This window comes from Oryzias latipes, chromosome 5 (assembly GCF_002234675.1).
Source record: "Oryzias latipes chromosome 5, ASM223467v1".
NCBI lineage: Eukaryota > Metazoa > Chordata > Actinopteri > Beloniformes > Adrianichthyidae > Oryzias > Oryzias latipes.
Window position 1 is genome coordinate 14376569 of NC_019863.2, and position 16536 is coordinate 14393104.

At 36.7% G+C, this 16536-nt stretch overlaps 1 protein-coding gene across 1 annotated transcript in view; it reads right to left on the reverse strand.

Annotated features, from left to right (window-relative positions):
• Positions 1-2820: 2820 nt before the first annotated feature.
• The window catches only part of LOC101157686 (metabotropic glutamate receptor 4), a 191439-nt gene continuing 177723 nt past the window's right edge, over positions 2821-16536 (reverse strand). The window contains exons 10-11 of the mRNA XM_004068826.4: positions 10114-10360; positions 2821-4545 (exon numbers count right to left, since the gene is read on the reverse strand). Of these exons, the coding sequence (XP_004068874.1) occupies positions 4496-4545; positions 10114-10360 (297 nt within the window). The 3' untranslated portion in view covers positions 2821-4495. The remainder of the gene's footprint in view (positions 4546-10113; positions 10361-16536) is intronic.

Genomic DNA, 16536 nt, shown 5'->3' on the forward strand with positions numbered 1-16536 from the left:
AAATTTAAATTAAAACTTTGTTTCTGAGTATTTCTTTATTCAAATCGCTGTGGATCAGAAGCAGATGAAAAAATGCAGTTGGAAAAATCTTGAAGCATGTGACATAGGCACAACAGTCAGCGGAACCCAAGCTCCTTGCTCTGCCCCATTCTGATGCATCTACTTGGAGACAAATAGATCCATGTATGTCCTTTTTTTCCTCATCTAGGCTAGCATTTGGCTTAAAACTGTAAAACTGGATAGCTTCGATATTGCATGCCATTTCGTTGCGCTCTTAATGTTAGGTTGGGATTGTGGGGGGCTGTATGCTAGTGGAATAGGGTGTACACAAAGGGATGACGGGAAATGAGAGTTGGATTAATCTGCGGCAACAGTCTCGCCCACAACTCTGAGACGAATTTCTATATACCTCCTGCGGAATAGCAGAAACTATGTCCTAGAAATACATTTTTATTTTTTTTTATTTTGTCTCAAAACAACATAATCATAATTTAAGGACCACTGGGGACAATTTTAAAAATTATATCAAAAAAGGATGGGATTGGGACTTTAATTGAATAAAATATTAAATAGATCATGTGTCTAAATTCTTCATTCAATCAACCAAATATCCCAAAGAAAATAATTTATTTAAGAAATGTGTATGGCTTTAACCCACATTCTCTGCACTAGTGCTTACTTGTAAATGTAACACTAATAACAAATGAGCAGCTACACCGGCAGAATAAGTAAATTTCTTTTTATTAGTATGTTATTTCCACCACTTTCTGAGAATTACAGCACAGATTAAAAAAGATAACAGCTGTGCTTTTAGACTTTGACAAAACACCAGAGGTGCATTCTAAATACTTACAATTTTGCCTATTTCTGGGTTTACTTTCTATAAAAATTAGTGTTCCTGTTTCCTGGATCTTTGACATTAAAAGCTTTCCAGGTGCTGCACTAGTAAGATAAAGACACGTGAAATGTTCACCAGGTATTGACTTTGTAATATTGCATGTATTTGGACTTGAGTGTAGAGATTAAATGAGATGAACCACATGCACCTTTGTAAAAGCCCTGCTGATATCAGCAGAATAGCTCATTTTCTGGGTGCTGTGCAGCCTTGGATTATTGGTGCAGTACCGTTTTGCAGCAGGTTGATCTTTTAGTCTGAATCTGTAATGCTTTGGTGTGTGTCTTGGCTCTCAATCCTAACATTCTTGCATCGCAAACAGAGATACATCTTATATTTTCCAGGGCCAAACTGTGTCCAAACCACTGTAAAAAAAAACAATCAAGTAAACAAAAGCTTTAATTTCAGCAGTTTGAAATCGAGACCATTTCCTTGACTCTCCTTCTTGCTGCATAAGTCATTTAGGTGATATATGGAAATATCATCCCCAAAAATGCCAAAATGCCACTTTTTTTAAGGCAAATGTTTTTCTGTCATTCAAATGTATTCAATTGCCATCCAAACAAGTCACTTTAGATTATAGTTGAGGGTTTCAACATCTGTAAGCTGCAACAGGTATCTCCTGTGTTCCCCACACAATTTAATTTAAAACTGTTTTTAGGGAATTATTAGCAAACACATAAACAAGAGTATTTATTTCCTGTCATTAACTGGTTATTTTTTAAGTAAAGTTGTGTCACATATTAAAAGACTATCTGACCTGCTGAAACAGTACTACAGTGACAATCTTTTTCTGTCACACAGCTTTAGTACTTTAACAGAATGGATTTGTTCAACACGACCTCAGCAATAGACTTTCTCATTAGTATTGAATAAAATACAAGCAGGTATGAGCACGGTCAACTAATATTTTCTAATTCTAAATATATGTAATTTTTTTTTCATCTCATTTTGAATGTCCTTGTATTTTTTTTAAATGTATCTATGATAGATAAAAAAATACTAACTCACTTCAGGAATGTTCATGTTTGAAAGTATAGAGAATCTTGAATCTGTGCACCTGATAACTACAAAATGTTAGTAACTACTCTATTAGCTTCCACAATAAAAAAAAAAAGACAAATAGAGTGGAACAACAGGTTAAATACTTAATCCTAATGTGTATTCTACTGCCTGAGGGGAAAAAAAAAAAAAAAAAACTAACATGTAACTTGTTGCAAAATGTTCATGTGAGAGCATTAAAAACCAGCAAAAACAATGTTTATTTTAAATATATTACATGATAAGAACATTTTTTTCTGAAACAAACAAAAAAAGAGCATGTGAAACTGTAAAAAATAAACTTTCAATCATATAATTTTGTGTTGCACAACCCAGCAGCCTCTTTATCATGCTAAGGAAAGATAACTGAAACTCTGCTGTGAATATTCCCGTGATCTTGACACCCATTTAACACCCTTGCTATGCAACAACTGTTATTTGTGCGGCTTTATATGGAGGTCTCATGGTATCAGGAAGGCGTGGAGATGATGATTGTTGAAGAGAGTCTCCAGTGCACACAGAGACCCGGAGATTCAAGTGGCGACTAACCATTCATTTGAATAATTTTATGTTCCCTTTCACCATCTTTCAGTCCTTTTCCTACTATTATCAGAGCAATTGTAGCAACATTTTATTCAGAAGATAGCAGCTATTGTTTTCTTTGAAGGTGGGAAAACTTGCATTGTGTTTATTCACAATGGGAATAAAAAAAGGGGTTTGGCTTTCACCTCTTTGCCTCTAATGTTGTGTTTTATAACCATGCAAAAATTCAGAGGAACTATAAAAACTGTTTGATTTTTTTTTTTTTTTTTTTTTTTTTTGCGGAAAAGTGATCAAGCAATTTTAAAAAGTCAAATCTTTCCAATTAGAAAAAACGAACTTGTGAGTTTTAAAACGTTTTAATAGAAATAATAGATTTTGTATAAAAAAACAAAACATGCTTGACACACTTCAATAGGTTTCATGGGATTTTACAAATACAAGTCAAATAGCCAGGCACTGTATGTTTTTTGTACATATTTCCAAATTTCAGGATATGCCAGTACATAAAGCAGACATCATTAATCTATTTAATAACATACATTAACTTGCCATTTAATTGGGTCAGCGCTCACAATTTATTCTGCAACACAAATGGTTTTTGAAAGAAATACAGAGGGAGGCATGAGAAGCAGCACTGAATTCACAACACAAATGACTGCACAATGCTTTCCCCAAGACATTAAAGGCCTTTTATTCTGAGAAAGTCCAAATACTCATCTGCTTAATAAAGTTGGGGTGATCGATGAGGATATAAAACATTTTCACGATTAGGTTTTCATTTGTTGAAAAGCTTTACAGGTTTCTGACACCTCCCTCTTATCATGGGAGTGCCGCCTGAGGAGGACATGTACAGTAATGAATTTTCTCAGTAGATGGCCCATTATGAATGTCACCCTAAGGGCTAAAAGCATGATCCTCTCAAGGGCAAACTTCATCTTAATTCCCCCTACTAATGGATCTGTGCAGCTAAGCTTAGACTTTAGACTTTGCTCGTGGCAGTGATGGTTGGGTCATCGTTGATGAAGGCTCCCAGTGAGATCTCCTGGTTAAAACACTGATTACTTTAACCCCGAGCCACTGTTTAAAGCACATACAGGTATGCGGAGGGCAGTGGCAGCCTTGGGCTAGCTGGTAATACAAATTATGACCTCACTGAAGCACAGATAAACACTCACTCACTACACCTTCACCAACTGAGAACAGATTTGGACGTACAATAGGCTCAGGCCCAAACAATTGTTGCAACAGAGTTTAAACGCATTCCAAACATATTATTCTCTCTGTTTGTTTCTTCTTTTTTAAAAAGACACAACACAGGATGGTGAATCTGGCATGCTCAGGATCAGCAGATCCTCTGACATGTGTGTAGTTGTTCTTAAAACAGCAGGACGCTGAAGGAGGAGAGGAGCAATTCACGTGTTCCAGTACAGATCTGCTGCATTGTTGAGATGACGTTCATTTCCAGTCTCCTGACTCATGAGACTGGAATACATTTAGAAGTAAAAACAAGCACGAGCCCCTCTTAGAAATCCGTGAATCATGTTGTCATGCCTTTTTGGTGTTGATTAATCCCTTGTGATGCCTTGAGAGGATTTTAAGATAACATTAAGATTTCTCAATAAATTCTAAATTTGAGTTCAGTTCCAGTCAACAGTGCTCAAGATGAAAGGAGTCTTTAAAAGAGGGCATAGATAAAATGTAAAGACTCTAAAGAAAAGCTCTGTCCTTTTAGTCCCTGGGCATTTGCCATGCGAGCTTTTTTTCTTTTCTTTTTTTCCTTGCATCTTCTTGTGAGGCTGACAGAGGAGGTAACCTTGTTCAGGTATTTGCTCAGATCGTCTATTTTGCTCCCACCGCCCCTTTTTGTTTTCTCTTCTCACTAGTTCCCATCTGTGGGCGACGCTTCTGTGATCTCCAGCAGCACAAGATTTCATTGCATTTTTTTTTTCTTTGTTGTTGTTTTTTTTTTTTTTTGCCTCAGAACAAATCCTGAATTGTGATAAGAACCTTTGTCCATTAGATTGCATGGTTGCTGTAGCTGATGTAGGTCTGCTTTGTGGAGAAGGCTGAAAGAGAAGAAATAAAAGGGAATTGACACTCAAATACAAGCGTGGTGAAAAGAACATTTGGCCTTTGTGTGACTTTTTTTTTAGTGTTGTTTTGTTTTGCTCCATAGAACAGCCACAGAATAAAATGAAACAAAAAATACTGAGTCACCTCCCTGTAGTTCAAATTCTACAGGAATCTATTATTTATTATACAACACTATCATCTGCAATAAAAACAACTCTTTCCTGTCAAGTAACAGCCATGTTTCAACAACATGCCTGTGTTACCTGCAGAAACTTGTTAACTTCCTTTCTTGCAGCTGTCAGGACCTAACTTTCTTGTTGACTCCCCGAACCAAGTTAGCCGATTCGCTGAAGTGGAGCAGATAAATCCTGACATATCACCACCAGATCTCTTGCTGTTGTGGGAGCTGGCCCCAGACAGGAATTTTTCAATTTCATCAAGTTATATATCCATGCCAGCAAGGACAATGACAAATGGTTGTAGCTGTGCCATGTAAAGCCCCTGTGAACCATAACCCCATCAGGCCAAATTACTGCAGGCTATCAGCTCAATGTCTTTTGCCCAATTAACACTTAACAGAAAGAAGCTCACAGCTAGAATAAAATCATTGCCTGTGCTATTGTTTTAATCCCATTCTTACATTGTTTTACATTTTATATAACATCTGATTTCGGTGTGAACAGTTCCTCTTCTAGTAGTAAGTGGACTTCGGCGTAAAAAATTCCTTCCATGCTCACAGCAGATGAAGTGAATATATTCTGTTGACAGACATGACTGATTAAAATCTTTTCCTGCCTGAGGCGAGCAGAGGAGAATGTTTTGGATGTCCCATGAGTGATTTTTGCTGACTCAAATGCTGAAGTCATTATTTATTCACTTGTATAAATCCAGTGTGTCACTCTCATACAGAGGTGCCAAGCAGTTTTATTGGTATTTAGATGGAGGAGGAGATGCAAAGCTTCTGAAAGGGAGAATTAGTCCCCCTCTTGATTTTAGAAAATGCTTTTGAAGTCTGGCTGTCAGCCCTGATTTTCATTACTGATCTGTTTATCATTCTTATCCCTTCAGTTTTTTTGTCTAATTAATCATTTATTAGAACTATTGTTTTGATTTTTAGATGACACATTCATCTTGGTTTGTTTAAGATGTGTTTCTGACAGGAAAAAGTTCCTAAGGAAATGTTTATACACAGTGGGAAATACCATTCAGCTTCAGTGCAAAAATGGTGATTTTTCATTTAGGATCTTTGAGAAAATAATAATAAAAAAAAGCTTTAGGATACTTGGAATTTGACGTAAAGCTTTTTAAAAGGTTGAATGTTTTATAGATAACTAATTTATTTAGGATTAAACGTATTTTGTTCCCATTCAGTTCTATCCATCTATTCATTGTATGACACTAATCTAGGGTCTGGGGACAACAGTCTCAACAAACATTTTCACACTTCCCTCTCTCTGGTTACTGCTTCTGGCTTCTCCAGAGGATATAAAGTAGTTCCCAGACCAAACTAGGCTTTTACTTTCTTTAGTATGTCTGGGATCTCCACAGAGCCTTTTGTTTATTAAATATGCTGGTAACACTTAGCCAAAAAAGCCACCTAGCTGGCATTCATATGCCCAATCCTAACTGGCTCCTCCTGAAGGGAAGTAGCTAGCACTTCACTTTGTTTTAGTCATGTTTCTAAGGAAGATGCCATCCAACCAGCAAAATTGAATAACCTCTACATTTTTTTGTATATTTTATCTTCTTGTCCATATTTTTCAATCAATTCTACATTATCAAAATGTGTGTAGGACTTTGCACCACTGGCAACAGAACCTGTTCAGTCTTAGTCACGCTTTCATTGAACATATGTTTGCTTTTTCTGACTGCAGAGGACCAACTGATAAAGTTGAACATTTTTGTGGAGCTGGTCCAAGTTTTTTTTTCTTCACTTGTTGTTGACTCATGTTCCTCACAGCAGGAGGGACTTTGCTGGAGATGCATTTTCACTTCAAGAAATATTCCGAAATGTTTTTCTTGGATGAATACAGGGAGCCAGAGCATGATGTGGTGAAGAAATCACTGTGCTTTGATCACAGCACATTGAGGATTGCAGATGAGTCTCTTTGATGACATTTTTTTTTTATATATATATATATATATCAGAGCCACATCTTTTTTTTCAAAATTTTCACAGCCAACAAGAGATAAGCAATATTAGGTAGTTACTCAGAATCATAGTCACAACTCATCTAAGTCAGTGTTTGTCTTCACCAAGCAGTAGACAGCTACAACTCTCCAACAATTCCTCAGTAAGTATTCCTGGCACTAGTATTCTCACAGGCAGCCATAATATAATATAATATTATATTAATATATATTAAAATATTTTGTATAGTTGACTTTTGATAAACTAACATGTTTTGATCATTTTATTTTGTTGTCAAGGAAAAAGTAACTTCTATAAAATTGGAAAGATTCTTTTTTTAGTTAACTGGATTAAAAGCAGTTCTAAAGCTACCCAGAGAGGCTTTAAGAAGATATTGCTGGCAGCTAAGAAACAGGGTTCATCAGAGATGTTGTCTGCATCGCTTGGAAAGCAGACCAGAGCAGACGCAGCAACAGACAGTAAAACCTTCAGTAAAACTAAGTCAGTTTCTAGCAGCTAGGGGTTTGTATAAAGGAGAAGAAGAAAAAAAGGGTACCGATTAGACACTTTTGCACTGTATTATTGGAAAAACACACACAACTAAAACAAAATGTTAATAAAAACAACTGTTACTGTACAGTGCCAAAATGTACATTTTGACTTTTTTCACTATTTTTCAACCAGCAGTTTTCTTCTTCTTTGTCTCAGGCATCTTCAAGGAGGTAATAAGAGAATGAACAAAAGCACTTTTGGTTTTCTTTAAAACAAAGGACATAAATGGTTGTTTGAGTAGTCATTACATTATTGTACATAAATGTGGTCCTTCTAAATGTTTGACCACTGACATATACATTCAGTTTACCATTTTAATGAGTTTATTTGAAGCGTTTTATTTCACATGTGCAGTTGACCAGGCTCGCACAATTGTCAGGACCCATAGAGTCTGTTGGAGAGTGGATTCCTCATATTAGTTTTTTATTCTCTGTATACAAAGTACCTTGGAGCCAAAAATAATGTTTTAAATAGATCTTAAACTTACTTTACTTTTTAAAAATCAGGGTTTTGTGAATCTTTTTATCACCATTAATTTAAACCTATTTTTAAAAAATAAAGAGAAATGCATTCTTTGACCATATAAATTTAAAGAGGCTAACTTTTTGTTTTTTTACTAAACATATTAAATAAATAATTACTGGTCAACATTGTTAAACTATTAACTCCATGATCAACATGTACAAAAAGCCGTCAATTGTGGAAAGAAGTAAAAACAACTGGTAGTTATTCATTATCCATGAGTCAACTCAAAAACCTATGGAGTCCCAAACTGTTAATTATTAGATAAATAAATATGACCTTGTACAATCACATAATCAACCAATAAATCGCTCATAAATATATAAAAAGATCATGAAATTGTGAAAAACCTCCACACATATTTTAAATTAGAAATAATATGATTAAATATATTTCAGCTTGCTTTAAAAGCTCTTCATTATTTTAAAACAGAATTTTAAAACATTGATTTTAATCATTTTGAATATTATTATAATTCTATGGCTTTTTTCAGAAACTGGGATTTCAAAATTAATATTTTCCAAAGTACCTTTGTTTTTATTTCACATTGCTGTTTTTCACAATGACTTATTTATTTCATAATGAACTTTTTCAGCAGAACGAGTCTGTCTGTCAAACAAACAAGGCGGAGACACTTTTGTGATTGGCTACTCCTTTACTTAGACATTAGCAGCAATGCCCTAACTACATCGATCGAAGTTGCTTAACCCTTGTGCTATCCTAGGCACTTTAAAATTGGGAGTTGGGTCATCTAGACCCACTAGACAGTGTTGCTATGGTAGAGATAAAACGTCAATGTAGAAGCCAGAGCCGCGTGGAGCGCGCATAGGTGCGTGCCGCACGCTTATAAGTCACTGCTGCTCTCTTTTACTGGTATGTTTTTTAACCAGCCCTGTTATTTCCACATAGCTTCCGTGTTACAGGCGGAAGGAGGGGAGAGCTGCTCTCGCGTTCTGCTGCAGCTCCTTCTTAATCCTCATTTAATTGGGTGGGTGCCGCTTGTAACCAGGTGCGCTCTGTAGCCCGGCAATTACGGTCGATCCCACCCACTTTCACTGATTGACAGACAGACTCATTCTGCTGAAAAAGCTCATTATGAAATAAATAAGTCCTTCTGAAAAAAAGCAATTTGAAATAAAAACAAAGCCACTTTGGAAAATATTGATTTTGAAATCTGTGGTTCTGAAAAAAAACAACATAGAATTATAACAATATTCAACATGATTAAAAATGAATATTTTAAAATGCTGTTTTAAAAAATGAACAGGTTTTTAAAGCAAAATGAAATATATTTAGTAATATTATTCCTAGTTTAAAATCTGTATGCAGGTTTTTCACAATTTCATGATATTTCTATATATTTATGAGAGATTTATTGGTTTATTGTGTGATTGCACAAGGTCATATTTATTTATCTAATAATTAACAGTTTGGGACTCCATAAAAACCAAGTATTACATTGAAAACTATAAAGAGATTAATAAAACTCACAGTATGAACCCTGGACTTTTAGGGAGACTTGACAAACAATTAAAACATTCATTACTATTCAGATAACATCTTCTCAGTTTCTATCATCTAGGATTTCCTTTTCATATATAAATCTCTTTTGTGTACTTTAAATAAAGCTGCTTATCACATTTTATTCACTTGTTGTCTTTAAGTTACTCATTTATTAATGCAGCCTTATATTGTCATTATATTGTTACCTTCACGTAGTTCACTTAGTTAATTTTTAACATATACATATAGAGAAAGAGAGAGAGAGATGCTGGTAATTACAGACAGACCTGAACTTATAATTACCAAAGAGATCCTTTCTAATTGAATCTCCACTGCCTTAGCAACTATTTGTCTACCTTACCATAAAGGGTTATATTAGTCATATACTAAAACAATCAACTTCCTCTCGGCAACCTGTTTAATTTCAGCATGAGCATAAAATCCCAATAATTGGGATTAATTGCACATAAAATGTGCAATTAGAGACAGACAAGAGTGTTGCACTATGATTAAGCCAAGGTGTAGAATTCCTTATTCTGGAATCAAACTGAAGGAAATTCTGTCAAGGAAAGTGAGAATAATGGCATTACAGAAGCAATATTCCCAGTGGAATAAAACACACTATGAAATAACAATATCCAGCCTCAAAAAAATAAGTAACAGTGGTACATTTACTAGATTCACTGAAGTGTTAAATAACATGCTATGCATCTGTTAATAAGTATACTCTTTTGCCCCACTTCTCATTGCAGAATAATTCTGTCTGATTTGCTCAGAGAAGGGCAGATCATTACTGGAAAAAACCCTGTAGGCTTTTAGGTAACTGCTTTCTGATTAGCATGTTTGAGCTTACGTTGTGATTCGGAGCTTTCACACAGCTCGGTCTTTGCTTCTCCGTTGGGTCTGAGTCCGGCCTTGGAGTTGAACTTGTTGGACATGGTGGTGGCAGTAACAACGGCCTTGAGGCTGCGTGTGCGCTTGGGCACATTTTGCTCGGGGTGTAGGAGAATGACGTAGACCTTGGGCATGTAGAGCAACCCGAGGGACACTGAAGCGCTCAGGCTCACAGAGATAGTCAGCGTGGTTGTCTGGATGTACATCTGCAGAGGGCAAACAACACACACAAACCCACACAAACAAAACAGTTTAACTCTGTTGTGACATCATTTATTCTTCTATATGAGCAGCACATGGGACATCTGCTGTGTGTCATTACAAGTGGATTATTTAATGTCCTGAATGAAGGGGAATGTGTTGCTAAAATACTTTCTGCTGTGGTCCGTGAAACTAATACAAAAAAATCCACATCTAATCTACTTTTATGATACCTATACTGCACCAGGCAAGGTTAGTATGTTTGTTTAATTTTCTACAGTGCTCGTTTTAATAGGATCGTCACGTAGTTTTGGACACACATTTGATAAACCTAGTCGATGGGGTGCTACTCTGATTCATAACAAGCAGGCTCATAAAATGAAACAAGCTCATGAAAATTTTACGCATGGTCAAATTCCATGAACCATAAGGGAGGGCGATGCCTAATATCATTCTTACTCATCCTGTTTTAATCATTTATATAGTTGCTGCAAATTGCATTCAGCCATAGCTTTGTGGAAGAGAAGCTTTTGGTGTTTCCATATATCAGTTATGTGATGGCTGACTGACATTCAAACTTATAAAGATGGTAATGTTCTCATCAAAAGAGAAACCTGCTTGTTAGCATCTGCAGAGGTATAATTTCATGTCAACGAATTCAAGACTTTCTGTCACTGATAAGTAATGCCCTCTTAATGAAAACTGCCAACACACCCTGGGTCTAAACAAAACTAAATGACACCTGATGGAAAAAAAGACAGATATTTTATATTGAACCATATTGATTGTGAGTTTTTTTGTCTTGTGTTGCATGTCAACGGTAAGGTTAGAATGTTTTTAGAGGGAGTTTGCAGTTTGTATGTACCAACTACAAGCTTTTTCCAACAGCATTTTTTCATCTGCTCCTGATTCTTGATGATTCGAATAAAGACATACTCTGAAATACAGTTGTAATCTTAATTTTCTTTGTATATGTCCTCCATTATGAGAAAAATGCCACAAGAACATGGTAAAAACACCAAAAACGCAATTTTCATTAGGGTGGGTCTTTAAACTTTAAACTTTTAAGAATCATACACATGCAGAGCTCTTATAAATTCCAACAGTAGTGCTGAAGTCTATTCAGATTTATTGTCTAGATCTATTGTCAGAGATAACTATGTATTTCAGCTTTAATTCCATAGAGTAAAAATAATTTTATTGAAGATGTAAAATAAATATAATTTCTACATAAATCTATCATGTAGAAATGTTTTAACAATGTTGATTTCTCTGATTAGCATTGTTAATTCACAATACTGTGGTTCTGTTATTTTACTTTAGCTAAATTCTAATGATTTTTTCAGCTGAGAAACATTTATGCCCTCGATACAGCTTCAATAACTGCTGTCTTATTACCATTTGAACATCCAAAGAGTTTGAATTCTGACTAGCAGCATTTCATCTTCCCCAGCCTTGGTAACATGTGGGTCTGCCAGCTACATGGCAGTCTGTAAGAATGGAAGCAGCATGATAGAAGGACAGATGCAGCAGCCCCCTCCCAGCGGCTCCAACATTAACCAGTGAACTGCTTGGAGCTTGGTTCACAGCTACCTTGAGGACAGATTGTTGAACCCAAGCTGTTACTTGCATAAACAGAGAGAAAACAGCTCTGTTACTTTTCAAACAGGCAAAAAATAATATATATTATTAATACATTTGTGTCACAATATTTAATATATTTCCTAACACTAATACATAATTATTATCATTAAGATAAACATTTTCTTAAGCAACAAACATTCTAACCTTTTCTGTATTTTGTGGGAATACTCAGCAGTTATACTTTCCCAGTAATTCTTTGTGATAATTAATTACACCAACTTCAGTTGAAATAAAGATAATTAGTGTCAATTAATATTTGTACAACGGTATAACAATAATCAGTGCTACATTGGCTCAAACTCACCAGCAATTCCTTATGCTAACATTAAAACCCTAATCAGACAATATTTTTCCTTTAGTAGCAACACGTGTGGGTTTATGTGTGATAACATTTAAAATACACTCATATAAATCTTATTAAGCAGTAAGTCATTTTTGGCAATGTTACATTTTTTTAGTATTAATTCTTTACTGCAGTTTGTTGTTTACAGCCAAGCCCTCATGTTTCAAACTGATCACAGAGGTCTTCCTGCAATGGTAAAGACTATGGACATTATTTCACACACCAATTCCACTAGTGTAATAAACAATGTTAAATTATTCCTGAGCTCTTTACATCACTATACCTCTGCTTACTTTTTCATCACATAGTTTCACTGTGCCATTAGTCGATGAACTTGTAGCTCCTCTCCAGAGCTGCATTTACAAGCAAATGCAGCTCTGTTTTCAGTGTCACACCAAATCCACCAGTCAATCCATTAATTTGTCTCCCCCTGATTGCAGTGCACCTGGGCATTCACTAAATGGAGCTCATAAGAGAGCTGCAGTAAATGTTAACCTCCTGCCACTGCACTGCCATCAGTAGATCCTGCTTCAAGCACAACAAACTACAGAAGGAGCAGCCAGTGGCAGCACTAATCACTGAACTAGACGCAAGAGGAATAACCATAATCTGCCATATACATACATGCACACCCCTAAATGCATGTGAAAAGCCTTTTACTCCAGAAGCTGATACCATTAACAGTAGGGTTACAAATGCAAAAATATTCTGTTTTCAAAGAGTGACTTGGGAAAACTTTTGCTTCACAACGCAAAAAATGAACCGTGTAATACTGGCTCTGCATTAAGTTGATGGATTATTTCTCAGTGTTGTGGAAATGTTTAACAGAAGGACTGTCTGCATGAGAATTTACTATAATCGTGTTCTAATTAAGCCAATAAACAAATAGAAGCCTTAGGAGACAGGATAATGTAGCTTCTTCTGAGACTGTCATTTATAAAGATTACAATTATTTGCCCTTGAATAGGTGCACGGCCTGTTCACGCATTATTGGATCACCCAGAGGTCATCAGTTGAGACCCGAAGGGCTGCTGTGCTTCAGGACTAATGAAAGCAACAACTGCTCTCTGAAGTCCAAGTTATTAGTCATATCCATCTGCTCCACTGCATAATTCCTTCTTAAATATTATTGGCCCTGCTGGACATCAGTGTGAATAATGCTGTTTTATCTTACTATAGTGTACAGACAACTTATATACTTCATAGCATGACACAGCTAACTCCATCTAGCAGGAATTTAAGAAATAAAAGATGTAAGATAACTGCCACAATTTAAGATGAAAAACTACTGAAAGTTGTTTGTTAAAGACCAACTGCACTGAGTGAACACAGAGTTTGTAAGCATCCATACTCAAGTCACCTAAGTAGCCTCATAATCTTTATTTGTTGGTTTAAACTTTGGGTTCAATGTAGTGCAGACAAAGTGTGGAATGTGAATTTCATGATTATGCATCCATTCAGCAAACTTTCCACATGTTTATGAACAATTCATCACACTGTCCGCAACACGCCCTGGGGTTTTGGAGAGGGCAAAATTTCCACATGAGTAAAATGTCCTGAAACCTCCAGTAACTTGTCTGCATTATTGGCATCCCTAACCCCCTGCCTGCTCCAAAAAACGCTCTGAGGACAGAAAACATGTCATAAATCTCAGTTTTAAATTTCGGAGTAAAAATGAGACAAAAAGAAAATTCTCTTTGTGTGATATGTCTCAAAGATCTCATTATATTTATGCCTTCAGAGCTCTGTTTAGGGTTTAGCGCATCCCCCTCACCACCTTCTGGCATGCAAACGCACCTCTTGGTGAGGTGCCATGTGCACTGAGCGCATTAGAGTGTCATTTCATGACCTGTTTTTGTGACTTCTTTTCGACTTCATATAGAATTTGATCATTTTAGGACCTGAATATTGAGGGTTGTGTGCTTAAAAACCTGACAGCGGGAAAAAACGTTAAATGAGCAGATCAGTACATGCAATCCAATTTAATATCACAAATGCAGTCGTTTCAATAGATTTATTTTTACACATATGAAAGACAGGTGCAAACTGGCTCAATTTTATGCATTAAAAACTGTAGCGTTGTATTAATTAGGAGATGATGATACAATGAAAGTAAGTAAAAAGCCACAGTTTCTGCTCATTCAAATAATTTGGATTGTCAACGGCAAAGATAATTGAGACATTGATTATCTCATATCCAGTGTTGCGCTTTTGGAAGAGTTAAGGGCTAATATGGAACCAGTAATAATAATAATTGAAACTGCATTATGTTTTTTCCCTTTTTCTTACTATCATGTTTTTACTCTGGATAGTATTTATTTTCTATCTTTAAGTCCCTTCCTTTCCTCCATTCTTCTTTTTCTCTATGCTGTGTTCTGGGGATATTGCATCCCTGACCACAACCTGTATCCCATCTTTGATCCGATCTTCCATCTTCCATCCAAGTTCGTCATTGTCCATCAGCGTGACTTGGGCTGACCAACCGATGAGTAACAGCTCTAATAATTTTCCTCTTAAAGCTTATTTTAAGCTTATGTTTAAGCGTATACTGAGCGCATAAATTGTCAGAGCGTAACAGATATGTTTAGTTGTCCCAGTTGTTTACTGTATTGTTCTAACGTACGCAATTAACACTGAAAGTATCCCATGTTATTCCCTAATTATTCTCATGTGGAAATCCCATTAAAACATCATGTTCATGCAATTTTGCGCTCTTTTGGTACTTTGGGAAGTCACCCCTAGTCTTTCAGTGTAAAACCCTTGACATCTTCTAAAACTTGTTTAGAAGAAAACGTGCGGCAAAGCTTCTGGAACATATCAGCACAAAGCTGGGTTTCTTCAATGTGTGCGCAACCTTGCGCAGATGTGACAGAGTTTAATCAGATTTTTAAATATAGATGATAGATTCATATGAAAATTGATATTGACAAAACTCGTAAAAAGTATTTGATTTTCAAACCTAACTTGACGCATAATAAATCTAAAGAATGTTTATTTTCCTCCTCAACATTAAACCCTGCAAGCTCTTGTTCTTTCCTTAATCTGTTCAATGTGCAAAATGGAGTTTATATGTAGAGTTAGTCTTAAGGTCTGCGTTTGTTCAAAATGCTTGTATTTTAAGAAAATGTTATTCTGATTAACATATGTCCTTCCTTTATTAATTGGTTTACTGTTAAACGTTTGACTCCAACATTGTATTTTAGCACATAAAACCTTTCTTAACTCAACCTGACTACCAACAGCACCTTATTTTGATTAATTACTTTGTATTAAAGGCCCCATACCATGCTATTCTTAAGCCCTTCAGCTCATTTTCCAAACCCGAAGTAAAACCGGAAGTAAAACAACTCGATCGCTGTGGCACCGGCTTCAGCTCAGTGTGGGTGCCACCCTTTTCGTGGCGTCAACCTAGAATCGGCCTCTCTCTCTGTCTCAACTCCAGGTTGACTTCATCAACTAGGCGGCACCCAAACTGAGCGAAAGCCGGGGTCCCATCCTGGTCCCCCTGATGGAGGGCACCCTTGCTGGGCTGGGGCCTGAACTCTCCGTGCTCCTGTGTCTCCCTGGTCTCTGGCACTGGGGGCCCCTGCAGCGGCCCTAGCCTTGGTCTGGGTGTCTGGCTGGATTGCCTGGCGGGCGATCTCTATTTCCTATACCGTGCCGGTTTGGGGGGCCTAGGCTACCGCTGCAGCTTTGGCTGGGGTCTTGGTGTGGGGACGGCCAGCCACTCGACCTCTTTTTAGATTCCATCATCCGCCTCAGAAGAACATAAACAACATCTTGACCACTGGTGTCAGCTCACCTAACACAAATAGTATGTTTGACTGTATGAAATGCTTTGCATGTGTCTGTTTGTATGCATATGGGCGTGTGAACTGTAGCTGTGTTGAGAGTACATGTTGACATGATTGTATGTGAAGACTTATGGAGCCAACCGGTATGGTGTAACAAAGAGAGCTCCTTCGTTACTATAGTATAGGTCAGGGGTCGGGAACCTATGGCTCGCGAGCCATATATGGCTCTTTTGATGGTCACATGTGGCTCGCAGACAAATCCTTAATTATACTTTTCTTTTTTTTTATTAGACCAGTCCTTCTCGGGCGCGATGCGATGCCAGAGGCGCGCAGTAGTAGCGGTGCTTGGAGTGCTTGCAGTTTACTATTATCTATTATTTCACAGAGTTTGTACCACCCG